General features: G+C 55.1%; 1 protein-coding gene and 1 long non-coding RNA gene across 7 annotated transcripts in view; one reads left to right on the plus strand and one right to left on the minus strand.

Moving 5' to 3' along the window:
* NCOA1 (nuclear receptor coactivator 1) overlaps positions 1-27,027 on the plus strand; it is a 183,915-nt gene that overhangs the window by 152,749 nt on the left and 4,139 nt on the right. For all 6 annotated transcript variants that reach the window (XM_087773658.1, XM_087773663.1, XM_087773657.1 and 3 more), the window contains 12 exons: positions 1,693-1,872; positions 2,886-2,981; positions 3,848-3,988; positions 4,854-5,001; positions 5,718-7,062; positions 11,349-11,532; positions 14,428-14,613; positions 16,954-17,080; positions 21,328-21,496; positions 24,784-25,098; positions 25,267-25,368; positions 26,442-26,841. In XM_087773658.1, coding sequence (XP_087629784.1) covers positions 1,693-1,872; positions 2,886-2,981; positions 3,848-3,988; positions 4,854-5,001; positions 5,718-7,062; positions 11,349-11,532; positions 14,428-14,613; positions 16,954-17,080; positions 21,328-21,496; positions 24,784-25,098; positions 25,267-25,368; positions 26,442-26,841 — 3,393 coding nt within the window. The remainder of the gene's footprint in view (positions 1-1,692; positions 1,873-2,885; positions 2,982-3,847; positions 3,989-4,853; positions 5,002-5,717; positions 7,063-11,348; positions 11,533-14,427; positions 14,614-16,953; positions 17,081-21,327; positions 21,497-24,783; positions 25,099-25,266; positions 25,369-26,441; positions 26,842-27,027) is intronic.
* On the minus strand, positions 17,092-21,312 carry LOC148053523 (uncharacterized). Its single transcript, XR_015708020.1, has 3 exons — positions 19,642-21,312; positions 18,457-19,474; positions 17,092-18,232 (listed from the first exon to the last, which is right to left on the minus strand). It is a non-coding gene; the product is annotated as an uncharacterized LOC148053523 (long non-coding RNA).

The raw sequence follows: 27,027 nt of genomic DNA on the forward strand, positions 1-27,027 counted from the left end.
TCGAGGTGGGCTTTTTTATCAGGTGGTGCTTGGAGAGCGCTGTCGAAAACGCCCTTACGTCTTCCGTGCTGCTGGCCTTATATTGGTTTTTATATCTATTATTTATATATATATTTTTTTTTTTAATTGTTTACTGTGAAATTCAGAGATATACCCAAGCCAGGTAATAATCTGTAAACCTTTGCCTAGTGAAATACATCCTACCAGGGAGATATCCATATTAGATTTTTGAATAAATAGCTGGTGGGTGACAATATTCAAGCCGTTTTCCCTTTGGATTTCTCTGCTAAGAAAACTTTTGCCTTCAACTTTGGCTTGCAGATGGGAAGAACCGTCTCTGCCCGAAGTGAGGGGCAGGAGCTTTAGGGAAATGAGGAGGAGGATTTTAAGGTGTTGATTTGGGGGACTGAGCCTGTTCGCTTATCCCAGTTCCTTTAGGATGTCCTCCCAGTTGGAGGGGGGTTGTCCCCAGCTGGTTTCAGAGCCCAGGTGTCCAGCATGGGGATGTGCTGCACCTTGGGGTGCGAGAAGAGGTCGCGGTGCAAGCGGTGAGCTCACGGTTGTCCCCTACGCCAGGGAAAACAAACAGTTGCGAGGGTGGGAGGAAGCATCGCGTGACCACGGCGCTTGCGGGGTGTTGGAAGCAACTGAAGCAGAAGGTTTTGTTTGTTGACTGGAGATGAGCATCCTCCAGGTGGCTGACGTGGGTGAGACATCACTGATCCCTCATCCACTCACACCTTTGAAGAAACACAAGAGAAGATGAGCCTTTTCCAAGTAGTTTGACTTAAAAACAGTTTGGTTTTTTTTTTAAATTCACACTTGTCTTCCTTCTGAGTAAATACAATGATGTCTTGAACCACCTAAATCTGTGGGCGCTCATCAGATTGAGCCTATAGAGGTTCAGGCATCATCTTTTCCCTGTGGTTATCCAGTTTAAGGTTGTGTATTTTGTCTTGCCTTGGATGTTACAAGCTCCTCAGCTCTTCTTGTAGGTTGCATGAAAACTTGATAATCTGCTGGTGGCAAAATCACTTGGGTTGAATACGGATATCAACAAAGAGGTTGTAGAGGGTTAGCAAAACCTTTCAACTGCTGCCCAGAGGTTTTTGGAAAAAAGCCAGGTTATAGAAAAAAATCAAAGAAGGTTTTTTACTGCTCTGATACCAGAAGATCTCGCTGCTGACTTACCCCAGAAATGGGAAGGAAGCAAAGAAAAAAATTCATTCTTATGGAGATGCTCAGCTGGATTTGCTGGAGAAGTCCCGGGAGCATCGCTTTGGGGGGATTTCAAGTACAACAGCAAGAGGCAGGAGCCCTCCCAGGCTCTGGAAGTGACTCAGAGACCCCGTGCCTCAGTTTCCCTGCCCGTAAGGTGGAGATGATAGGGCTTATCAGCGATGTAAGGAGCAATTCATAAATGTCAGCGCGATGACTCTCCCGATGACGTGCTGATCTCACTTGGGGTTGTAGGTGGCCTTATGGCCTGGCTGGCAGCATGGGTCTGGGCACGGGGTCTTCAGCAGGTCCGAAGGAGCCCAGGCGGCTGGTGGGCAGTGAGCTGCTTTCTTCCCCCATGCCAGCACTTTTCCTTCTGTCCCCTTATCCGAGGGGTCCTCAGGAAGTCAGGGGGAATGCGTGCACCGCACAGCTCCTAACAACCCCTCTTCTCCTCCTTTCTCCATCCCCCAGTAAATGGAGTTCCTTGGCCTCAAGAGACGACCAGGCGCAACAGCCATACCTTCAGCTGCAGGATGCTGATCCGGCCGCCCGACGAGCCGGGCGCAGAGAACCAGGAGGCTCGTCAGCGCTACGAGGTGATGCAGTGCTTCACCGTCTCCCAGCCCAAGTCCTTCAAGGAGGAAGGAGAAGGTAGGGGAGAGCATCCTCTGCTTCCCACCCTGCGTTCGGGCAGGGCAGGCAGCAGGAGGAGCGGGACGGGGATGACAGTGCAGGCAGGAGAACCAGGGTAGGGACAGCAATGCAGGCAGGAGGAGGATGGGATGGGGATGGCAGTGCAGGGAGGAGGATGACCAGCTACCACTCTTCAGGGCTGCCTTGGGGTTATTCCTGGCCCGGCACAGATGATGCCCGGCACAGGGGAGACCCCGGGGGAGATGCCTGAAGTTCACCGCAGCTTCTCGCTCCCCCTTCCCCTCTGAGCTGATGCCCTCCAGCCGTCCCAGCTTCCCTGGCCCTCCAGGGCTGCTTGCAGTCAGTATTCCTTAAGGAAGGAGCAATATTTTATTACCCACCAAAGCCCCGTTGGCTGCAGGACCTTCCCAGTGAGTGACGTGGGTGCCGAACACCCCACCTTGTCCCTTCACTGCTGCCGGACCACGGTGCTGCCCGCACGTTTTTGGGCCGAATCGGCTGCCTGCAGGCAGATCTCTGCTCGGGGACTCAGGACGGGCAGGGTTCCCCCGGTGCTGTGGGGGCTGTTGCTTTCCTGCAAGTGCCCTAACTCTCCTTTCAGTCTCCCAGCTATTATTTTCCAGTGCATTAGTTGGATTAATCCATTGCGGTTTACACAGGAGATCATGACTGGAAGGAATAAATTATGGTATTTTATGACCAAATACTTTGCCTGAAGCCGACAGTTGCTGGCTTTTAGTGCTGACTTTTATTGTACGATACTGCCAGATCCGAAAAGCCTTCACAATTAATTTCTCCAAGCACTGGAAACCTCTTTCCCAGCAAACTTGATAGAGTTCAGAAAGAGCCTACTTGCTTTGAAGGGCCGGAGGATTGCCCAGGGTAAACACTTCCAGGGCAGAACCCGGCAATCGAGCCCAGCAGTGGTATTTTAATTAAAATGTTGAATTGCAAGCGGTGGTTGTAACCTCTGATTTTCATGTTCCCGGTTCCTTCTCCTGCTTTGGCAGATTTCCAGTCGTGTCTGATATGCATCGCGAGACGATTACCTCGACCAGCAGCCGTCACCCCTTCCGAATCCTTTGTGACCAAGCAAGACACCACAGGTAACCTCCCAGCGATGCCGGGGAGTCCCGGCTCCGGAGGATTTGTTGTCCCTGGGGGTCAGAGGCCAACGGTGCAGCACAGGACCCCATAGCATGAGCAAGATCCTGTCCTTTGCAAATGGCAGCGCTGCCTGCTGGGATCAACGTGGTTGACACCTCAACTGGAGGAACCTCAACTGAGTTTACACCTCAGCTGATCCAATACACCAGACCCGTGCCCAGCACGCAGCCGCTCTCCGCTCCCTTGGATTTTGGGGGCTGTTGAGGTTACTGATTGATGGGAATGAAACAGTCATCACTTTTCAGATTCGGGTTTGCTCTCAGCCAAATATTGCTTTCTAGCCATTCTGGTGACCTTCTTTCTGGGAGTTAATCATCACCCTGGAGTTCCCTGCAGCCTGAAAATCCTTAATGAATGTTTTCTCTGCTCGCTGCTCCCTGCCCATGGCTGTAAAACAGCCGGTAAAGCTGCCGGGTGTTTCATGTTGAGGGAGAAAGCAGGTGGCAGGTCCTGCTTGGAGGACCCTCAGATGTGGGCAAGGTGGCTGGCAGGGTGTCCCACCGGGTGAGGGTGTGAATCTGGGGACCTCAGCCCTGGAGCAGCGAGGGTCCCTTCACACAAAGGTGCTTCTTGTTGGGTTTTGTGTCCGCTTCAGCTGGTCAAGGTGTGCGTAGAGGTCGGTGCACGCTACAGAGCAAACTCCTTGAACCTCCACCTCCTTCTGGAGGACATCCCTGTGTGCTCCTGCCACTGCTGCCTGACGCCAAATAGGACGTGGCTCCATTTTCCACATTTGTGGACCTGTTTACGCTGAGGGGCTTCTCACGCTGTGCTTGAGTAACATGGCTTCTCTCTCTCCGCCCAGGTAAAATCATCTCCATTGACACCAGTTCCCTGAGAGCCGCTGGCAGGACGGGCTGGGAGGATTTGGTGCGGAAATGCATCTACGCTTTCTTCCAGCCGCAGGGCAGAGAGCCATCTTATGCCAAACAGCTCTTTCAAGAAGGTAACGGGCTCCTCTTTCCGGCTGGCGCGCTCTCCTGCCGAGCAGCGGGAGCTGCAAGGAGAAGCCGGAGCACAGTCCTCCTGGCTGGAGAAATGCTTTCTGGAAAAATAAATGCTGCAATAATAATCACAAAGTGCCAAAGGGAGAGGGGAAAGGGCTGAGTAATGCTGGAGGAGCAACTCCAGCCGGGAGGTTCCCTCTCACCCTTCAGGAAATATAGAATTGAAACAAATATGAGCTACATGTGATTATTTTAATTTTTTTTTCCTGAGCCATCTGCAAATGCCATCCCCAGTCTCAAAGCAAAAGAAGTGGCAGCTCTTTCGTGAGCATCTTTGCTCTGTCAGCTCTTTCGTGAGCGTCTTTGCTGTGTCGGCGAGGATGCCCACGACAGGGATGTGGAGAAGGCAGGACGTAGGAGCAGGAGGTCACTGAGCCTCCGGAGAGCTGTAGCTCTGCCAGAGTTTCAGCGGCAGCATCCTGCTGCACCTTCCCAGCCTGGCTGGGGTTCATCAGCTTGTATGTTGGGCACTGGTGATTGAGTGATGGCCCCTTCGGAAGCTCTGAGCACTCAAGAGCAGTGCTGGATGGATTTCGATTTACCCATTGCAGGACATGGGTTTGGAGCTGGAGAAGCAGCCGGGAGGATTTCTGTGCCACCATGGTTATTCATAACCCTCTTATTTTCTGGGTCTATGGGGTTAGCCAACATACGGCATGTGGTTTTGTTTGGGAAGGTGGTTGTCCCAGGCAGGTTCTGCCTCTCCTCTGCTCCTTCCATCCGCCTCTTGGTGCTTGTAGGGTGCTGTGGGTTCTGGCTTGAGTTTCTAAGGGGGGTTCTTGTGTTTCTGGTTGTCTCCTTCAGTGATGACACGCGGCACGGCCTTCAGCCCCTCCTATCGATTCACCTTGAGTGATGGGACAGTGCTCAGTGCCCACACCAAGTGTAAGCTCTGCTACCCCTCCAGCCCGGAGATGCAGCCCTTCATCATGGGCATCCACATCATCGACAGGTACGTTCCCACCATGCCGCTACCGAGCTGTGCCAGCGCCTGGGTGGGCGATGCGGGAAACAAAGTGTCTGTTCCCTACAATGGAAGGAGGATCCACTGGTGCTCTGTGATGCTGGTTTGGAGGTGTGATCCCCACAATGAATCTGAGGCTGAAAACCAGCGTGACGGCAGCTCTGTTGCTCTTGATTATTCTTGTTTTGCAAAGAGGTGGCCCCGGGAGTTCAGGTGGAGGTTTATAGACGTGCTTCAAATTTCTGCCTTGCCCTGGAGAACTTAAAATACTTGGGGAGGGAGAGGCTCTGACAAACTGGCAGGACAGGGAGAGGTGAGGCTGTGGACCTGGGCTGTGCTGGAGAAATGTGAGGGGGCTGGGGCGGAGGGGAATGCTGTTGGAGCATGGTCCTCCTCCAGCCACGTGGGAACATAAGACCCAGAGAACGTGATGCCTTCAGGGTTTAGCCGGTGAGCGGCTGTGATCCCGAGCAGCATCACATTTCTGGGGAGATGCTAAAGCTGCTGCACTCTATCCGTGCTACTGAAATGGATCCAGAAGTGCTGGTGGAGATGGGAAGGCTGAGACCACCGGGGCTTGCGAGCTGCTGCTCTCCAGGCTTCGGAGCTCTGCAGCATGGACGGGGGGCAGGAGCTGCCTGAGTGACACTAAAGGTTTGGGCAAAGCCTCCTGTGACTTTTCCTCTCCTTTTCATCTCCCGCAGAGATCACGGCATGCTCTCACCCCAGGAGAACACTAACTCTGCGATGTCCCTTCCCCGGGTCAGCCCCTCGCTGAACCCCAGCATCTCCCCAGGGCAAAGCATGGCGCTGCCACCCTCCATCCCTCCCTCCAATGGCAGCATGTTGGCCGCCAACGTCAACCAGCAGCCAGGCACCGGCCTCCACAACAGCAACTCCAGCACCAGCCAAACCAGCTTTGGATGTTCACCTGGGAACCAGATAGGAGCCAATGTTGCCTTAAGCCAGGGACAAGCCGGTCCCCAGAACAGTAACCACACTTTGAACCTCAATAGCTCCCCCATGAATAGTCCAGGGATTACCCCACCGCAGTTCATGTCTCCGAGGCATCGGGTCAGCCCAGGGCTGGTGCCCAGACCCAGAGTGCCCAGCAATCCCTTCTCGCCCACCATGCCCACCATGCACTCCCCCGTGGGCATGGCCAACAGCGGCAGTGGGGGCGGCGGTGGCACCGGTGGCACCAGACCCTTTCCCAACGCCCCTATAAACTCTATGCAGGGGTTGACCGAAGGTCCCAGCACGCCGGTGGGCTACTCCACGCCACCGCCCGTGCTGAGACAGCTCAGCTCCCAGAGCTCGCCCGGCCGCCTCGCCATGCAACCCATGAAAGCAGAGTCGAAGGACAGCAAAGAGATCGCCTCCATCCTGAGCGAGATGATCCAGTCGGACGGCGGTTCAGGGGATGGCAAACCACTGGACTCGGGCATGCTGCATGCCAGCGACAGGCTCTCGGAAGGGGACAGCAAGTGCTCCCAAGCCACCAGCCATAAGCTGGTCCAGCTCCTGGCCACCACGGCGGAGCAGCAGCTTCGACACGCCGATGCGGACACGAGCTGCAAAGATTCGTTAGCGTGCGCGGGCACCGCTGGCACCTTGGCCTCCGGCAACCCTCCCAGCAGCACCTGCCCTTCCTCCCACAGCTCGCTGACCGAGCGGCACAAGATTTTGCATAGACTCCTTCAGGAGGGCAGCCCTTCCGATATTACCACCCTGGCCATGGAGCACGAGAAGAAGGAGAACGCCCCGAACCCCGCCACCACCCCCACGGCTCAGAGCCAGCTGCCGGGAACCCCAGACATCAAACTGGAGCCAGACACGCTGAAGAAAAAAGATGTCAAGGATCACCAGCTCCTGCGCTATCTGCTGGACAAGGATGAGAAGGAGCTTGCTGCAGCCCCGGCGCTGAGCCTGGATGACGTGAAGGTGAAGGTGGAGAAGACGGAGCAGATGGAGCCCTGTAACACGGCCCCGGTGCCACTTGCCAAACCTCCTGCTGCGGAGGAGGTCAAGCTGGAGACGCAAGGCCAGGTGAGTTGACCCATCTGCGTCCATGCCGGTGGGATGCTCTTGACAAGTCGTGTTTTGGGGGCAGTTTCCCCCAAACCTGCTGGCGTGCTCCCTCCACAGCAAGGTGGTGGGGCTGGGAGAAGTGTGGGCAGATGTCCTGTGGCTGCCGCAACCTTCTGCCCTGGTGCCACCTTCTCCGGTGCTGATGCCACCTTCCACAGTGCTGGTGCCGCCTTCTGCAGTGCTGGTGCCGCCTTCTCTAGCGGTGGTGCCACCTTCTGCAGTGCTGGTGCCACCTTCTCCAGCGCTGGTGCCACCTTCTCTAGCAGTGGTGCCACCTTCTCCAGCAGTGGTGCCACCTTCTCCAGTGCTGGTGCCACCTTCTCCAGCACTGGTCCTATCCCCTTTTGTCCAGATGCTTCATGTTTTGGCAGCTCAGACCTTCAAGGCGATGCTGGGAAGGGAAAGGAGAAACTTTACCGAGGTGTATAAAACTGAGAAAGAAAGGCAGCACATCGCTGCAGGTGGTGGGCTTGAGTGAGGAGAAGACCACGTGCATGTTGCCATGTGAAAAGGTTCTTAATTCTGTATCTCTGGGCCCATTCAGGGCTCGTGTCCCAGGGAATTTGCAATCCATTGCCCTCTTGTTGCCTGAGATTAGCAATTATACGGGCCTTTTAGTTATCCTAAAAGTATTATTAAATTGAATAATCCAGTGGCAGATCTCTGCAATAGAGATTTGGGTGTATAAATATTCATTACACGCAGCTATGAATAGAAGAGATTTCTTATTTTTGAAAGCCAGGGGAGATGGTAACATGGATAAGGCTGCTTAATCCTTTTTAAGCAAAGAGAAGAGAGCGGCTGACATGAAGAGCAGGGCTGATTGCCTGCTTACTGACTGCGGCAAATAAGGCTGCCGGCGTTTGGAGATACGGGATGAATAACAGCGCTTGGAGAGCCTCGAATGACAAACACACAATAAGTCTCTTAATAAGGTTAAGGGCTCAGTTGGCTTGGGAGTCGCGGTCTGGTTATCCCATAGGCGAGGGGGAATTGAACTCCTTATCTCTATCTATAATGTACTTTCCTGGTGTCATCAGCTCGCCGGATGGTACGTCCTCCCCCATCATCTCCCATTTGAGATCCATCATCTAGGTTAACGCGCCTCTGGATGAGGAAGACCCAAATCAAGATGTGCTTATTCTGGGAGGCACATGGGAGCTTGCAGGTGGGCAGTGAAGCTGCCGTAGAGCCGGGTACGCGCGGCGATGCTCCCGTGGAAGGCACGGCATCCTCCTGGGAGATGCACGGGCTGTCGTACGGAGCCGCCCCAACCCAAAGCTGGGAGCGTGGCGGGGAGCGCGGTTGTAGCCGAAATTAGGCAAAATGCCAGGGTGCAGGAAGAGCTTTGCTTGCCTGGTCTCCCAGACATCCATGTGCGGGATTCCCTTGCCAGCCGGGGATTCAGGCAGGCTCTTTGCTGACCGTCAGTGATGGTTGCAGGTACTCCATCCTTCGGAGAGGGCACAAAGCCCTGTTAATTAAATGAGGCTGCGCTAGCTAATTGTGCTCTGCTCACAAACAGGCACACAGAGCTTGGAGGACTCGACCCTGGATGTGTTTGTAAGCCCCTCTCCTGCGCTGTTGGAAGCAGCTGAGCATTTTTAGGCTCCTTCGTGGCTTTTCAGTTCCAAGTATCCCTCCCCAGGCAGCTGGAGAGCGTCAGGATTATACGTTGGACTGTACCGACTGCTTCCAAAGAGTTAATAAAGAGGCTGGAGAGGGTTTGTGGAGCCTTAAAATGCGTTTTCTGAGGAGCGAACAACCCGTCACTGCTCAGCAGCTAAGGACAGAGTTTCATTTCCACGTTTTCTGTTACAGGCTGCTTTGGTGCGGCGTGGGGATGGGGAGCTGCCGTTTCAAATAAAATCTAGCACTTGCTAGATTTTTGTTTTCATGTGTGATTATTTTAAGAATCGAAATGTCAATTAGGAGTGATATTAATTGTGGGGCAGGCTCTGCGGCTCGCCTTCAGCCTTGAAGGAATTATTTGCTTTCTGGATTTATCCTATGGAAACGCCCCGGGTTTGCTCGGAGCCACCCATTTGGGGACAGAAATAGGTCGTGGAGGTCTGAACCTTCTCTGAGCAAGACTGGATGGCCTGGGCTGCTCCAGCCCTCCAGCACTGTGCATTTTCTAGACGTGGAGGAGAAATAAAATACCCATTAAAGTGAGTGCGGATTCCAGCTGCAAGTTAGGATGCTCCAGAAAACAACTGCTGAGCACCCTGCTCCCACCATGTGTCCTTCATTCCCACCTCTCCATCCTCCAACCTCTTCACGTACCCAACGAGCAATGCGAGAACTTCACTGCTCCTGATTTATCTCCGCTTAGCGTCCCTTTTGGAAGCCCACAGCTCCCTCTGCGCCCTTCTTCTCCCTCTGCCCCCAAAATGACCTCCCTGCAGGAGGAGATGGAGTTGAGGAGATGTATTTCTGCCGTATTGGATGTCTCCCATTTGCTTCAGTTCTCTTTGTTTTGCAAACTTAAGCTTTAAAGAAATTCTGCTTGGATGAGAAATGACGTTATTTGGAAGAGTTGAGACGTGCAGCCTGCTGCAGGAGTTGAATTTGCTGCGTTTAATTCTCGCTGTGAGCCTGGGTTTAGGAGGATATTCTGCTTCTCAGGGTTCTGGGGTTAGGATTTGACGGAAAGGATACGGGGGAAAAGAAAAAGACTGGTTAGTCCATTATAAATTGTAATATCGATGCCTGCTGCTCGCACTGCACTTTTCATCATCGGTATTGTCTAAACATCATTTAATTCACAACATGCTACTGTAAAGGAAAAACAAGCGCGTGCCCTGTCACGTATATTAAAAATACCAATTCATCTACCCAGGTGCTCCGTGAGACTGTAGGGAAGGGGGGAAAAAGAGCGGTGAAGGTCGAGAAGGAAATCTCTGGCGTGGTGGGGAGCGTGAGCAGCGGCCTCAGGTCTCGGATGCTGGACTGGGCTCGTGGCTTCGACGGAGGCACCGTTGTTGGTCCATCCCCAGGCGGAGCTCCCCGCAGCCGCCCCGGGGCTTTGTCCTCGCGATGCACCGACCTGCGCCTCGTGGAGGTGAAACTGGAAGCGGCTGCAGTGGCAATCGGGATTGCCACCAGTTTGGAGGATTTTATCTGAGATATGAAATATTTCCAGCCAGGATTTAGGGAGAAACTTGCCATGATTTCTTCTGGCGAGGGGCAATGCTGTCACCTTGGTGAGAGGTCTTTAACGCCGCTCCGCCAGCCAGGGAAGTGCAGAGGCATCCCAGGGATGCCCAAAGCCAGCAGCTCCCAGCTATTTATCACGGGCAGGGGCCGTCGGCTGCAGCCTCGCGTCTCAGCTGACGGCAGAGCCTCTTGTCAAAGCCAGGATCCCAATTCCTGCCAGATTTCTCCATCTTCTCCGGACCGGAGCATCATTCCCTCCATCAAATGCAAAGATTTTCCCTACTGCTATCAAGTTGTCTATTAATTACCCTGTGCTAATGGCCAGGCTTTCCCTAATGCCGAGGAGGGGCTCTTTTGGAAGCAGTATGCGTCCTTAGATTTTACAGCATTTAGCTTCCCTTGAGATATTTTTCTTTTTAGCCAAAGCTCATTTATCTCAGCCCCTTTAATCCCAACCTGCTGCTTTACAGCGCCGCTATTACAGCCACTGGTGCAAATCCCTTTCCCAGTAACTTTCCCATTTATTTGAGTCCCCGGGCTAAACATCTACTCTTCCACTCTTAGCACTGAGGAAGGCTGGAAAAGCTGAAGGCTATTTTACTGCCCCATTGAGGGTAATTACTTGCCCGAGGCCAGCGTCTGTTTTGGACACTTGTTCCAAAAAGTCACTTCTGTGTTTTAGAACAGACCATTTTTTTATTATTCTAATTTCAGCGTAAGCATATGTATATTAACAAAGTAAATTATCTCCTGTTTTAAATAGCTGGAGGTTATATATACCATTAATAATTATGCTAATTGCAGCGTGCGAGCATCTCGAAGCTGCCGCCGAGGACGGGGCTCCGGGTGGGGACCCGTGCATGGGGGGAGGACAGTCCTTGTCCCCCCAGGGTCTGCGTCTGGCCAGGCAGGGGGATGCGGGGCTGGTTCTCCATCCACGCGAGATGCTCAGCGTTTTGGCAAGCGAAGGGATGGGGGGAGCTGCGTTGGGGGCCTGTGTGCCTGCGAAAGCAGCGCTTGGTCTCGCTGAGGTTGTGCGTGGGGCTCAATCATCGACCTGTGATTTTTTTTTTTTCCTTCTTTAGTTTGCTGCCGAACTGGAGCAGCTGGACCAGCTCCTGCCCTCGCTGGAGAAGGCAGCTCAGCTGCCCGGCTTGTGCGGACCGGAGAGAAACGAGAGCAGCGTGGCCAGCGTCGCTGTCAAACCAGAGATGCTGGCAGCCCCCCTGCAGCCCAGCACCGCTGCCAGAGCCCCCACGGGACTCAACCGTACGTGTCCGCCCCCGGGGAACGCCGACGCTCGCCCCCAAACCAAATCCCTGCCGGGGGGTGGAAGGGGAGGGTCTTCTCCATCACCGGCTCTACTGGGGTACCACCATCCTGGATCCGGCCGCTGTGATGCTCTGGGGGACCTGGGCTTCGCAGGCTGGTGCAGGGCTCGTGGCGGTGAGCCCCATGGTCCCCCTGCAGACAGCCGTGATGTGAGTAAGAGGAGAGGGATACTGTCCCTCCGGGACATGTGCGTGGTCGCACGGCAGCAGGCAGGCTCAGCCAGAGGTGTTTGAGGTTTCAAAGCATCGCTGTTGCTTCAGACAGGGGTTTGAGACTTAATACACTCAGGTACAGCGTCAGGATCTTTTATCTAGGCGTGAAAAAAAAAAAAAAAAGACCTGTTTTTTCTCCAAAGCGAGCAGTTGTACCAAAGGAAAAATTAGGATTTCTCTCCTGAGGGAGCCTGCAGGCAAATAATAAATTCAGGGTGTTACGTAGCAAAAGGGTACGTGGACCCCATGGCTGGAGGCTCAGGCTGGGGCTCCTTGGGGTGGGCTTCCCCAGGCTGGGCGGTAACAGAGGCACAGCTATTGTCAGCAAACAGCCCACACCCGCCAGAGGGCAGGCAAGCTTTTACCTATTGCAGCATAAATTTGCCCAAATAACTGCACGCAGCAGCTCCCACCATCGCGGCGTGCTTGGTCAGAGCCCACACCGGGTGCTTGCCGTGACGGACGTCTCCGCGCCAGCCCCAAGCCCCGCGGCACGAGGGATGCTCGCCATCCGGCAGCGTGCCGGAGCCGGTCCCAGCCCCGTGGGGCTTTTCCCGTCCCACGCTTGATTTTTCATGGATATAATTATCTGTCACATCCCCCGTATCGCTGCCGCTGCAGATCGCACTGAGTCTTGAATGCTGAAGTGCAGCTTTCAGAGCAGAGGGAAGGAAGAGCAAGCAACGGGACAGGGCCCAGTATAAACCAGTTAGCTGCTGGTCCACATCCTACCCTGGGAGGGATAATCGTCCTGTTACTTATCCAGCAAATGGAGATGAGGAGGTTTTGGGTTCCAGCCCAGCGAGAAGCCTGGGTGGCGGCTCTGGCAGGCAGGGCTGGGATATTTTCGGAGGACTCGGGTTGCAGAAGCGGAGCCTTTAAAAGGGTAGGAGCATTCGTAGCAGGAGGAAAAGCAACGCGGCGGTGTGAACACGGCCAAAGTCGTGCCATGAAGTGGGGTGAAGCCCGCCTGGGAGGCTGGGTTTGCAGTGGGCTCTCAGGGGGGACCCTCCGAGGACAGCGTGGCATCGTGCCGCCAAGCAATGGCTTGCAGGTCTCTAATCCCCCCAAAAACCCCTCTGCCAGCTGCAGGCAGGCTCAGGAGCAAAGTGCCATGGGCTGAAACATCACCCTGCCTGCGGTAAATCATAGGGAAAGAGTTTGGGGTCTCATAAAGTGGAGTACCAGCTCACAGAAGATGTAGAGGGTAGGGCGTAAGAGATGGATGCTGGAAGGGTGATGAGGGCTGCGTTGAGCCCGGAGGCATCGAGGAGCCGTGCTCTGCCTCCCCTCCGGCGGGGAAACGTCTGGGAAGTGAAAAGGAGCTGTCAGCCCCGTCGCTGTAGCCGTGGACCGGTTCACCCATCACCTCCCAGCTGAATTCATCATTAGGCTTAACGCTCAAGCCGGTTCCTTGCCGAGGACCCTCTTGTCCCAGGGCTGAGATGGTTGGTACCCTCAGCAGCAGGGATGCTTGTAATGCTCTGACATAATTAAGAGCGGGGCTTATTGCCTTTGGAGGAAAGGGAATCCTGCACCCAAGTGGGGAGGAGGGTGAGCACGGTTGCGGCAGGGGCTGCAGTGCGAGTGCTTGAAATGCCGACTGCTGCCCTCCCGGGTTACAGCGGCTAAAATAGCAGTTAGCGCCGCGGAGATCCACCACGAGCCTCGCTGAAGGCGCTGCCATCGGGTTTAACTCGTGCAGGGTGGCACTGCTGCACCCCTAAGCCGGTCCCCTGAGGATTTAGAGGTGCTGCTGGCTGGGAGAGGGGCTGCCAACAGCCACGGCTGGCGGCCACCCGCTTGCAAGGCTGCCTCTTACGTTCATTTTTCAGTTCAACGTGAGCATTTGAGACGTGCTCCCTGATGGCAAACAGCAGCTGAACTTGCAAAAACTTATCTAAATAAAAATTAGAATAACACAAGGCCTGACGACATCACTGTGATGGATTTAAAGCCAGCAGGTGATAGATGAGAGCGGCGCAGGCAGCAAGCCAGCACGGGCAGCATCGCTGCTGAGGCTCCCCTCCAGCTGCCAGGCGTAAGGGGGGCACGGCTCCTGTGCCGGGGTCCCCCCGGCGGAGCAGAGCCTGCCTGGCGTGGCTACGCCGAGCGAGAGAGCTCCAGCTTCTATAATTCGCCGTGGTCCTGATACCCTCCTTTTAGCTGCGTTCAAACCCTGCCTATATACACTAGACAGATGCAACCCCCACCCCCCCGCCTTTCTTACCTCCAGTTGACTATTTTTAATTTTTATGCCCAGCTGATTATTTTAAGCTCCAGCTACTGGTTTTCGGGTGCCAGCCCGGCTCCTGGATCCCCTTACCTTCACGCAGCATGGTGCAGCATGCAGGAGCTGCGGTGCTGCTGTCACCCCGGGGTGGCTCCCCCAGCGTGGCTGCGGGTGACCAAGCCACACACCGAACCGAGCCCTCAGCTTTAGGTGACATCCCCCCACGACCCCCTTCTCACCCTCCAAACTTACCAGCTCCCTCCCTGGCAGGGGCGAGGATTTTGCCGAGCACCGGTGATCTTACAGCGAGCCTTGGGAAGAGATCTGACCTGTGCCTTTTTTTTCTTTTCTTTTTATTATTTTTTTAACAATTTAATGAATCTCTAGCGATGAACAGCGGGCAGGGCGTGCAGGCTGGTCGGACCCCCTTTGAGTTCTGCGACCCCCTGGAGCCAGCGCAGATGAGGCCGGTTCCTTGTCCCGCGAGCAACGGCAGCAGCCCGCACGCCCGCGGGCCGTCCCAGCAGGGCAGGGGCACGGTGACCGCACCAAATCCCTTCCCGCCCGACACAGGTACGTACAGCCGCAGGCATCACCACCTCTCTGCCTTCTCCAGGTTACACTAAGGCTTTGCAGGGAGCCCCACGGGAGAAAAGGCGTTGCAGGGTGGAGCTCGAGCATCGCTCTTCGCCACCAGCTTCTCACAAGCAGCGAGCTTTCAAGCTGTGCTTATTCTTTTCTCTCTTTTTGCCTCGGTGTAGTTTCAGACAAAAGAAAGACCCTTCTGTCCGTCCCAGCTCCCGGGGAGGCAGTCAGAGGAGGCTGCATCCCCTCACCCGAGCGGTGACAGCAGCTCAGGCTCCTCTGGCACTGGTTGAGGTTTAAATTCCATGAGACCCAGAGCACGAGTTGTGTGTCAGAATTGCTGCAGAAGCAACAGTCTCACCTCACCTTGCTGAAATTGCCGACAGCAAAACACCGCAGACCTCACCGTGAGCCATTGCGGCAGCCGGGGCTCCAGAGAGTTGTGGATGCTGCTTCTCTGCCCTCCTCTGCTTCCCTCGATGCATCAAGCGATGCTAAACATGATCTGGAAGAGGGACCTTGCTTGCCACCGTGCACTGGGGCTGTACAGCGGCTTGACTGCAGGTGCAGAAAGCAAATAACCCAGATCTCATCTCGTGACGGTAGCGTGGGACTAGGAGAGCTGCTGGATTCATCTGCTGTCCCCTCTCTGACGGTGGCCGGGCTCCAGGAGAGCATCAGCCCTGCATCTCACGCACCGTCTGCCTTGGAGCACAGCTCTGGCCCCGCTCGCGGCGTGGGACTGCCACGCTCCCCACCATCCAGCCCACGGATGCAGGATGAACGTGGCCGTAACTCGGGATAGCCCTGCACACAACGGGTCCCTCTGAACCACGTGGAGCTCTTGGTTTGGGCACCTTCTCTTGAGAAGGAGAGCATCACCGGAGAGCTTTCATCCTCCTCCGAGCCCCCTCCAGGAGGGGAGGCAGAGATCAGCCCCTCACGTTGCATTGTCCCAGCAGCTTGCGGCTATATAATATTATTATTTTACATCCTGCCCTGATACCCGTTAAGCCACAGACGGGTCTGGCTGCCTCGAGGAGGGTCACCCGCACCCCGGTAAATGAACCGCTGGTAAATGATGCTCTGCTTGGGAAAATCTGCCATCTTCAGCATCAACGAGCCTGGGGACCATTGTCAGGCGAGCCGAGGAAGGACTGGGGACGGGCTGCACCGCGACCGTTCCACGAGCCTCCCTGGCCCGGCTGGAGCTGCCGCGGCTGCCACCGGCACTGCCGAGATCTGCCTGTTGCCAAGCAACCTTAAGGCTTTTTTTAAGAAATTTCGAGAAATAGAGGAGTGCTAGGCAGGAGCCGCCGTGCCGGTGCGTGCGCTGGGATGCCAAGCATCCCCGAGCCGGACCTTGCCCCCTCCTTCCCCTCAGGGCTCTTATTTTTTCTTTTTTTGAAACAAACCCCGCGTTTGGGGTGGCACGTGAAGCTGGCGGCTCCTTGTGACAGCAACGAAGACACCGGGCGCCGGGTGACCACAGACGTTTTCAAGGATATTTTATTGAGAAAAGAATCAGCACAGCTGAGCTTGGTTAAAAGAAGAGAGATTTTCATCTTTAGCAACTGCTTTCATCAGCACTTTTCTTAGAAACTCGGGGTTTTTGGCACAGGGGCGGCCACCGGTAGCACACCCCGATGTGGCAGAGATGCCACCGCGGCCAGGAATGTGCTGACCCCTCCGGTTTCCATCTCCTTGGATCTCCACGGGCTGGTTCAGCTGAGATGCCGTTTGATCTGCAGTCCCAATTCCTATCTCAAATGGGATGACGTAAAGTCTCTAGCCTCATAAATCTCTCTGTCCCGGGCTTGGGCTCCAAGTTCTGCTACAACTTAATTTAATTGCGTTGGCTCCTTTCCCTGTGAAAATTAACTTTTCTCCCAAAGAGAAGCAGAAGATGCTAATGGGTGTGGGCTATTTTTTAAGCTAAAATCTCTGGTAGTAACAATTTGCCTTCAAGAAGAAACCTTCTAACTTGACTAAATTTGGAAAATCTTGCTAGAAACGTGCTGGAAAGGGAACCATGTTAATGGCATTTGCACGTACTGGGTAGGTAGGGTCATACCTGCTGTGTGTGCAGGATCTGCATAATTTTCACCCAGAAGTTCACGCTTGTAATTAATGGTTAGGAAACCACACCTGGTATCCGTACCTTTGGGTTGAAGAGAGCCATAACTGGTGAATCTTGGCGTCACTTTTAGGGATTTTGTAGGACACAGTGAGCATCCCGTTGCTCCGAGCTCGCCTGGTCCCCCCGGCAGCCCATGAGTCCTGCCCATGCACTAACCTTTCCTCCCCCCGTCCTGCTTTTCCCCCCAGGAATGCCGGAGTTGGAGATGGGGGTGCCGGATCACCAGTTTGGACAGCCGGGAATGGGGGAGCAGATCCCCTGGACGGATAACAGCATGTCAGCCATGAATCGAGGCGCGCTCAATAAACCTGAAGAGTAAGTACCGCGGGGCCGGCGGCTTCCCGACCTCTCCCAGGAGAACATCGGGACGTCCTGGCAATAGCTGCCTGGGTCAAAGAGACGTGTCCTTGTGTTGCTGCTTACCTGGAAACCCGGCAAGCGCAGGCTGGGATGAGCACGACTGCCCATCGCCGTACGGCGGCGGTGGTTGCTGCGGGTACCATTAAAGTGCTGGGACCTGGGATGTGAAGGGTGCTACGATGCGAGAGAGGACGTCTGTTATCTCTCTAGGGACACACGCGTGGGTAGATGTGGGGGGGAGAGACATCCTGGGTATGTCTGGACCCGAATAATCCCGTATATCTGTGGCAGAGCCAGGGATGCTGCGAGTGCCCGCTACCCCTTGCCAGTGCCAGTGTTTGGGCCGGTGTTCTCCAGCATCCCTTCTCGCCGGGGCAGTGGTGGGATCTGGAGAACCGTGGGACAATTCTGTGTTTTCACGTGATTGCAGCTCTTTGCAGTCCCCATGTGCTTGGCTTCAGCTAAAATTATTACAGCTCTAATCCAAGGTCAAATAACCCCCTCCGGACCTCTAACCACCTTTTTTTGGTCCATGCCCCATGGAGCGGCCAAGGGCCGTCACCTGCCCAAAGTACAACGTCACTCCTTGGCTATAAATGGTTGGAGGAGACTGTAGGTCAGATATTTTGGGACGGGAGGTGAGAAGGGTGGCGAGCCCTGCTGATGGAGCTCGGCGGTCGATGCCCTCCCGGCCAAGGGGCACCCCAAAGCCCTCGCTGAGGCAGCAGCGCTGGCAGCAGTGCTCATGGAGATGGATTTCTGGAGGTGAATCCTCCCCCACCTGGTTTAAGAGCCAGCAGTGATGAGCTCTGCATGGATCCTCTTGCCAAAGCCCAGCCTTGCTTTGCAGAGAGGCAGAATTTCCTCTACTAATTAAAGTCTTTAGCAGATGAGCACAATCTCTGTTCTCCAGTCATGAAGAAGACACATGTAAGTCGTATCTGAGCAAGCCGGTAGCCAAACATCTTTTTCTAAGGGCTAAATTTGGATTAATTTCTCAAAGCTCTTCGCTCAGCCCAAGAAGAGAGTTGCCTAAGTGGTCTCCGCTGCTGCAACTGGATCTTGGACTTCTGCTGGAAAGGCTTAGCCTCTTGTTGCTTGAAAGAGCTGGGAGATAAAACAAATCCCCATTTAACTGAGCATTTACATCAGCCCGAGCCCTTGCCGCAAGGAAGGAACTTTTCTTTCAAGCCTTGCCAGTGTCATTATTTTGTTGGGATAAGATCCGTGGGGCATACCTGGCAAAGGGCAGAGCTGCTAGAAAAATCAATCTGCTTTTTAAGCTACAAATATTCCTTAAAATGCTGGTTATGGGGTAAAAATGACCTTACCTTACTCAGCAGCCCTGTGCTCCAAGCACTGAGTCAGTCTGGCTGGCTGTAGACGTTTTTGTCTCCCCAGCCAGCACAGCTGGGAGGAAGGGAGCTGGATTTTCTTCTGGCTCACCCTCTGCAGCAGGATTATTGAGGGAGGACCCAGGTTGGCGTGGAAGACTGGGGACCTGCGAAGGTATCAAGGAGGGAAGCGTTGGGCAACAGCATCCCGTGAGTCCTCGGGTGGGAAAAACACCTTGGGTGGTTTCCAGGGCAGAGCCCTGTGCCAGGAGAGAAGGTTGGACTGACGGAGCAGCGGCATCTGCCCGAAGCCTGGTGAGATGCGGAGGTAACAAACCTCACACAGTCCCTGCCTCTGGAGAGCGGTGGTTTCAACCACACTTTAAAATTGCAACCCGGTTAAGGTTTTACAAGGTAGCGTTCGATTTTCTCGGCATCGAGAGGGCAGAAAGCAAGGAAAACCATGCTGTGTGGTGGGACTTCCCATGGCTCCATCGGCTCCCTACAGCAAGGCTGGGCTCCCCACGCGGTGGAGCCACCGGTAGAGCCAACACGTGGACCACAAGATGACAGCAAGGTGAGAGGCAGAGGGCTGCTCGTCCTGGTGAGCCTCCGTTCCTCCTAAATTAGGGTCTCCGGGCACGGGTAGTTCCTGCCAGAGGTGGTGGGCAGAGGCAGCACTGGAAGAAGCTGATTTCCAGCTCAGTTCCCTCTCGTATCTGCAGCAACCGTCGGTCTGATGGAGCATCGTAGGTGAGACCTGCCTTGGCAGCATCTTGGTGGGGTCTAAACACTTCCATCTAGTGGCACGGTGATCAACTACAAAACCCTGCTTCCACTGCAGCTGAGAGAAGAGATTCTGCTGGGTAAAAGCCTCTGGGCTTTGGTCCTCAAGACCTGCAGATGTGCTCCAGCTGGGGAGGACACGTTCGTCCTGGGAGATGCCCACAGTCACAGCAGCCGCCTGTCCACCCGACGGAGACCACAGTCAGAGCAAGCAGACAGAGCCTTTGGACTGCAGATATTACAGGACCGAGAAACAGATTTTAGCTAAGATCAAACCAGGAGAGCTTTTGCTTTGGGGTTGTAAAGGTGCCCAGCTCTGCCGGCACCGGGGGTCCTGGGGAACAGGAGCTTCCTTTTTAAATTCTCCCGTTCCCCAAATCCTCCCCTGCTTTTTACCTCTTGATAAAGTTGGATGACTACAACATCCCCTCTCCCATGTCCCAGGCATAAGCACTCTTGTGTCTTCTGCAGCAGAGGGACACCTTGGGCCAGGTCCAAGGCTCCTCGAAGCAAGTCCAGGTCGCTGTTCTCGCACATGTTCCTCTAATCCCCAAGGTCAAACATGCCACCTGGAGCCCGATTCGGTTCCCTCAACGCTGGCACCCAGAGGCATCTGAGATGCCTGAGGTTTCTAGGACATCTGTGCAGGGCTGCTTTCGGAGCAGCACTTGAAGGCCATGCCAGGGAGATGTTCTGTGGGACCTCAAGCAGCATTTGACAGCATCTCCTCAAGAAGCTGAATTTCTTCTCACCACCACATGCAGAATAAGAGTTTTTGCCTTAAAAAAAAGCGTGAGGGGTCACGGTGAATAGAAACCCTTTGCAACACGAAACCAGTCTGACTGGGGACATTATACACGGGGTCCAAGGTCTCCTCTGCCCCCCTGTTACCTGCCCAGAGACTCATCTGAACCCCACCACGGCATGGTGCTGGAGGAGAGGAGGGATGGGGAAGGCTCTGCTGCAAAGCGGGACGCGCTGGAGGTTTATTTACTTCATAAAGGTTGTATTATCCCCACGACGTCTTTATAAACCGACTTTTGCCATCCATGCAGAGGTCCAGCGTGGGCCGAAGAGACGGTGCCAACCTGAATTTCTCCTCTAGCTGCCTGTTAATGTGGAGAAGCAGCCCGTCCTCCCCTTCCTCTGCAAGAGCGATGTCTGTGCAGCAAACTTTGTCCTTTGGCCTCGGCACTGAGAAACCGGGTTTGATACAAGCAGCAAGTAGCAGGGACCTCGGCTACGGAGTGAAACTAGCCCTGCTTTTCACCTCTGCCTCCCCGCTTCCCTCTCCGCTCCCGCTCTGCAATTTAAGAAATCCCAACGCCGAGTATTTCTTTTCCCTGGATTAGGCTGCGTGTGTTGGCTGCAGCGGTCTCGGTCAGATTGGCTGCAGTTCCTTACTGTACATCTGGTCCTCATCTGGAGCTAAAAGGATAAACATGTCTGCTGCTTGGGAACTGCCGGCATGTTCGAGCCCTCGCCTTTGTGCCTCTCTGCAAGCGTGATGTGCCACGGCTCTCTTCATCGTGTCAGACCCGGCAAATCCGATTGACTCCAATTAGTCACGTCATTGGAATGTCTCTCATTACATATTAATCTTATTCCCAAAGAATATTGAGCGAGCTTTGCAGAAATCTTATTTTTGCAGCTCAAAGGTTCCCTTTTGCCTTCAGCTGCTTTGCTTCCAGCTGCTCCGGCTCCATCCAAGCCTCCCTGCTTTCGTGCCGGCAGAAGTTTTGCTCTGCTTCCCGCTGTCCTGCCCAAAACGCCTGCAGGAGCAAAGCCTGCAAAAGCACCCAAGTTTTATTCCCAAACCTCACGGAAACGCTGCCCGGGCTTCGCTTCGCGGAGAGGTTCATCCTTACAAGCAGGTTTTGGCTCGGGGCTTGAGCTCGAGCGGGCTTAGCCGGTGTCGCAGCCGGGGGACGAGGCTGCATCCCGTGGGGTTTGCACGATGCAGCGGGGTGGGAGCAAGTCCCCGTGGCTGCAGGGGCTGTGTCGCTCGAGCATCTCCCAGCTCGGCCTCCTCGCTGCTTCATAAACCTTAACGTGCCTCCCCTTGACTTCTTCTCTCTGCAGCCAGTGCATCACCTCGCAGCTGGATGAGCTCCTGTGTCCTCCCACCACGCCGGAGGGTCGGAACGACGAGAAAGCCCTGCTCGAGCAGCTCGTCTCCTTCCTCAGCGGCAAAGACGAGACGGAGCTGGCCGAGCTGGATCGAGCTCTCGGGATCGACAAACTGGTCCAGGTAAAGAGAGAACCACTCACGGGACTTCTTGGAGGTCACATACGGGGCCAGATGCTGAGGCTTGACGTGAGCGTGGAGGAGGATTTCCAACATCTGGTAACGGGAGGCCAGATGTGAGTGGGAACACACGAGCGCATCAGATTCAGAGATGATACTTAACACCACGCCATTCTCTCCCCCCCCCCGCCAAAAAAGCTGGAAAACAGCCCCATGAAATACAATATCTCGCTTCTCCACTTTTCAAATGTGATCCCCCATGAGAACCGGCAGCCTGGCAAGGAGGCGGCCGAGCGTTTTCGGCCCCGGGCGGCTCATGTAACGGGGAGAGCTGGCAGGCTGTCCCGCTTCCCCACCTTACCGGGGGGATTAGGGCACAGAGGAGCCTTCCAGCTGGAATCTCACAGCCTGGGATTCCTGAGCCTGGGTTGTGCTGCCTAATAATATATCTAATGGCCTCGCTGGTATGAAACCGTGCAGCCCTTACTATCAAGATTGGCTTACAGTGCAGCTGCCCTTCTGTCTCGGGTTGGACCGCAGGGGAAAAAAAAAATGAGGTTGGCTTTTAGCGGTGCTGTCTTACTCGGCTAGCGCTGGGGCCCTGCTTTCTGCCGCTGAGCGCCGGTGGAGACTCCCTCTTTGCAGATAGCTGTGGGGGCAGATGCCTCCGAAGGGCCCAGGGTTTCATAAATAACAGGGTACGGCGGGAGGAGAGCGCTGGCTGCGGGGGAGCTAGGAAGGGACGTGGAAAATGAGACGGATCACTTGGGATTTGTCTTCGAGTGGTTTCTTTTTCCATGCCCTGTAGCGCTCACAAGCATGCTTTTTCCAAAACAAGGAATAGAATCGAAAGCCTGTTAATAAATGGGATGTCTTAAGGAAGAACCTTCCAGAGCAAATCCCCCTGGCTGCTCCGGGCCTGATCCTGCATCATTTAAGCCCGGCGGTGGCACATCTCCTTCTGTGGCCCTGACGTGATGCCCTGCACTGCGCTACTGCTACAGCCTCAAGCTGCGCCAGGGCAGGGTTAGGTTGGATATTAGGGAAAACTCCTTCCCCCAAAGGGCTGTCAGGCCCTGGCCCAGGCTGCCCGGGGCAGGGGCTGAGTCCCCATCCCTGGGGGGATTTAAAAGCCGGGGAGATGTGGTGCTGAGGGACATGGTTTAGTGGTGGCCTTGGCAGTGCTGGGTTAACGGTTGGACTCAATGATCTTAAGGGTCTTTTCCAACCTTAACAATTCTATGATTCTATGACTGGGAGGTCTTATCTTTTCATGAGCCATTTGAGGGACTCGATTGCCAAGTCAGATATTTGCCACGTCCCTTTTCTCAAGGCCGTGCCTCCAAAATCACCACCTGCTATTTTTTTTTTTTTTCAAGTTAGGAGTAGGGACTTCAGCCTCTCTGATAAAAAGGATCAGAGATGCTCTTGAAACGATGCAGCTGCAACAGCTCAGAGTTTTCACAAGGGTTTTGCAGACTCAGCTGGCAAAGCTCCCCAGCAACCCTTTCCTGCACCGGACAGGCTCCGGCAGCATCGGACCGCTGGATTGAGATGCTCTCGGAGGGCACGTGGTGCTGCCAAGCATCCCCACGCCAATCCGGCATTTCCCTGGCCGCGGAGCACCTGGCTCGGGGGGATTATCTCATGTTTGGACCCCGACCCAGCTTTGCTCCCATCCAGGGGTCATTTCGTTAATGGGAATCTTGGGCTTTTTCCATGGCTTCAGCTGAACCTCAGAAATATTTTGAATAGTTGCGTGAAATATTTGCTTGAAATACATCTTTAGAGAAACAACACGTCAGCATAAAGGCATCTTTGGGAGGAAAGCGTGTTGATAGTTCCCCTCCAGGACGTGTTGTTGGTCGGGGTTCGCATCCCCTGCGGCAGAGTTTGGGGATTTACTCTTGACTTCACCAAACCCACCGTCTTCTCCGTGCTACCGCAGACGGGGTGGGATGAGGTGCTGGAGCTACCTGCACCCAGTTTAATCAGGAGGTGGCTGGAAACTGGGTAATTTGGGGAGAGAAAAATAAAAGAGCCCCATTTCAGCAGGTCTGTGGTTTCTGGCCATCGCAGGCTGCTGGTTTGTGTCCTGGTATCCAGTCCTTGAACCAGATAAGCTCCATCTTAATTTACCTTAAGCAATATCTTTTTCCCCACCACCATCTTAACGGATCCTCAGCAATCTCTTTTTCCTCACCACCATTCCCGTATCCTCATCCCTGCTTTCAAGCCTCGGTCCTTTGGTGGGCACCATCTAACCAAATCCCAAAGGCAGCAGTTGCTCTTAACGCAGTTTTCTCTTAATCCGTGGGACTCGGATTCAGGATTCTGGCTCCAAGGCGTTACTTCTCTGGGGGTTCGTAGCTCAAACACCAAATTTCTCTGCCTGAGCCAAGCTAGAGCAGCACAGAATAGCTTCTTATCACGATTTGCTGGTGTGGAAATCATCCCCTGGCTGCAGTACGGCTCACTGGTATGGGAATGGCTGTACTATGGGTCCTGTCTCCCATGGGTTCCTGGCAAGGGGTGTCTGCGAGCAGCACAGGAGCTCTCCCAGTCCTGGGGTCCATGGCTCCCACCCTGGGACATGGCCTGTGTCCGAGGTGCTCTCGGGGCAGATGGGGACCCGAAATGCTGTACTCTGCCTCCAGCCGAGCCTCCGAGGCTGCAGAAAAATAGGAAAGGAGAGAGAGCACAAACTATTTCCCATGTTCGGGTCGGTCCTTCGAGCCTTAGGGTCTGTCCAACCAGGCACGCTGCTGTTTGGAGCCCAGGTGAGCAGCTCAGTGCTAGCAAACCCTGCGGAGGGAGGCAGAGGAAGGCAGCATCGCCTACCGCTACCCTGCAACCCCCCACCAGCCCAGGGAGATGAGCCCTGAGCCCTTCCGAAAAGCCTGGCCTTGGTCCTTGCTCCCAAACAAACCAAAAGAAATAATTTCCATCCCTCTAAAGTTCGATAAGCCCCGGGGAGGGGGTTTTTAATGCCCTCCTCAAGGCAGCGCTAGCGCTCGCACGGGCTGGAGCCTGGCCCAGGGGATGAGGGTTACAGGCAGCAGCATCCTTAGTTTAGCGGTGGGCTTGGCAGTGCTGGGTTAACGGTTGGACTTGATGATCTTCAAGGTCTTTTCCAACCTAAACAATTCTGTGATTCTTGATTCTATGATCCTTATGAGCGGGCTGCCCCATGCCAGGCACAGCCTCCATCCCCTCTCAGCTCTCCTGGGAGAGGTCGGGTGCCGGTGGGGCTCCAAAGTGATATTTTCCTCCCCCTTTGCCTTCGCCAGGGCGGCGGGCTGGAAGCCCTGACGGAACGGTTCCAGCCCCAACAAGCCACCCCACCGCTCATGATGGAGCAGAAACCCGGCATGTACCCCCAGCCTTACTCCTCCGCCTCTCCCACCACCAACCTCCCCGGCGCCTTCCCCGGCATGGTCAGGCAGAAACCGTCCTTCGGACCCATGCCGGTGCAGGTTCCGCCGCCCCGCGGCGCCTTCCCCACCAGCATGGCCATGCAGCCCCGGCAGACGCTCAACAGACCCCCGACGGCCCCCAACCAGCTGCGACTTCAGCTGCAGCAGCGGCTGCAGGGGCAGCAGCAGGTAATTCTTCCCCCTCCGCATCCCAGGGCCGCGGGCAGGGGGACGGAGGGACCCTCGGTCCTGCCTGCAGCCCGCGCATCCCAGTCGGCTGGGATCGGACGGGTGGGAAGCTCCTGCATCAGAGTTTTGAAGGTCTCCCTCGCTTGGTTTTCTTTTCCTCCCCTCCAGCTGATCCATCAAAACCGGCAGGCGATCCTCAACCAGTTTGCAGCCAATTCCCCGGTGGGCATCAACGTGCGGGCGGGGATGCAGCAGCAGATCACGCCGCAGGTGAGGGGGATGCGCCACGGTCCTCCAGCTGGGAAAAACTGGGGGTTAATCCCCATGCCTGCCCTGTTAGCACAGCCTGGCTCGCTCCGCTCTGTCATTAAAAATTCTCCTGTGCGCAGAGGTGGCCGCAAGATGAGCTGCTCTGGGTTTTTTTTTTTTTTTGCTTCACCCTTAATTCCAGCTCCTCCACCTGCTTAAGGTATAAATACTTCGTTATGGCTTAGAGAAGAATGTGCTAACGCATTTAATTGAGAGGGGTCTTTAGGAAATAGATGCCATCCTTTAAATACCAGAATCTCTAGTGAATCTTAATGATCCTGCAAATCCCCAGGCCCTAAAGTTCTTGTTTGGCTTCTAATAAAGTGAATACAACATCTGCTGGGTACGAGGAGAAGGTGGAAAGCGTAGCTGAGTTTTGGTGGCTTTATTCCACTTCTCCAGAAGCCTTTGCCTTTTCGGGAAGCGGCGTAACGTCCCTAGTGTGCCGTGGGGAGTGGTAGCGATAGGGATGGGGACCGAAGGGTTCCCATCATAGCTCCAGTTTCAGCTGCTGATGGCTTTGTCAGGCTTTTTAAGGTGATTAATTCCAACACATCTGGCTCGGCCATATGGGGAACGAGCCCGTGGTGATGGAGAAGCTTGTGGGATGGGGTTTTTTTTTAACAGCTCGCAGCTGAAAGAGTCGAGGGCAGGGATCCTGGGCTCCGGCGTGCAGGAGCACCCCAAGAAGTGGGTCCCGCAGAGGAGAAGGGTGGTTGGTGGCAGCCAGGTGGCCAAGAGCCTTTTTTCCCGGTTTGGGGGACGCTCCAGCTCCTGGAGCTTTGCTATTCGGCATGTCTGGAGGCCGATGTTTTAATATCACCGACCTGCTCTGCCCTGCAGTGGTGCAAACGGGCCAATTTACAGCATTTCGGGGCTTTTCCAGCTTTCCTTGCAAACCGAGGACGGGCACCCTGAGCCAGGGAAGGGGAGCACCCGCGGCTCTTGCACCGGGGGGGGGGGCGGTCTCTGAGCTGTTTGCCAGAACCGGAGGGTAACGGCGATAATCAGGGCATTCCCTTCCTTCCCCACAGCCTCCCCTCAACGCCCAGATGCTGGCCCAGCGCCAGCGCGAGCTCTACAGCCAGCAGCACCGGCAGCGGCAGCTCATGCAGCAGCGAGCCATCCTGATGAGACAGCAAAGCTTCGGAAACAACCTCCCTCCCTCCGCCGGGCTCCCGGTACAGATCGGAGCCGCTCGCTTGCCCCAAGCACCCCCTCAGCAGTTCCCTTACCCCCCAAACTACGGTACGACCCCGGGAAACCCTCCCACCTCCACCAGCCCCTTCTCGCCGTTGGCATCCAACCCTGAGGCCGCGCTGGCTAACCGCAGCAGCATGGTGAACAGGGGGATGATGGGTGGCGTCGGAGGGCAGTTCGGCGCCGGGATGACCCCGCAGATGCAGCAGAACATCTTTCAGTATTCGGGATCAGGTACGTCGAGCGGTTGGTTGCACTGGAAAGCCGTCCGGTGTGGGGAGGGAGAGGCGGAGGGCAGAGCTGAGACCCCCTGAGGATGCCGCAGCCCAGCTCTGCTCGCCTGTCACCCCAGGCTTCAGCCCCAGCCATCTCACCCAGCCTGCGTACTGGCCTGGTCTCTGGTCTCCACCTCTCAAGTGA

Source organism: Nipponia nippon, unplaced genomic scaffold, assembly GCF_047370975.1.
Source record: "Nipponia nippon isolate SJK-2023a ecotype South Korea unplaced genomic scaffold, ASM4737097v1 scaffold_4, whole genome shotgun sequence".
NCBI classification, from domain to species: Eukaryota; Metazoa; Chordata; class Aves; order Pelecaniformes; family Threskiornithidae; genus Nipponia; species Nipponia nippon.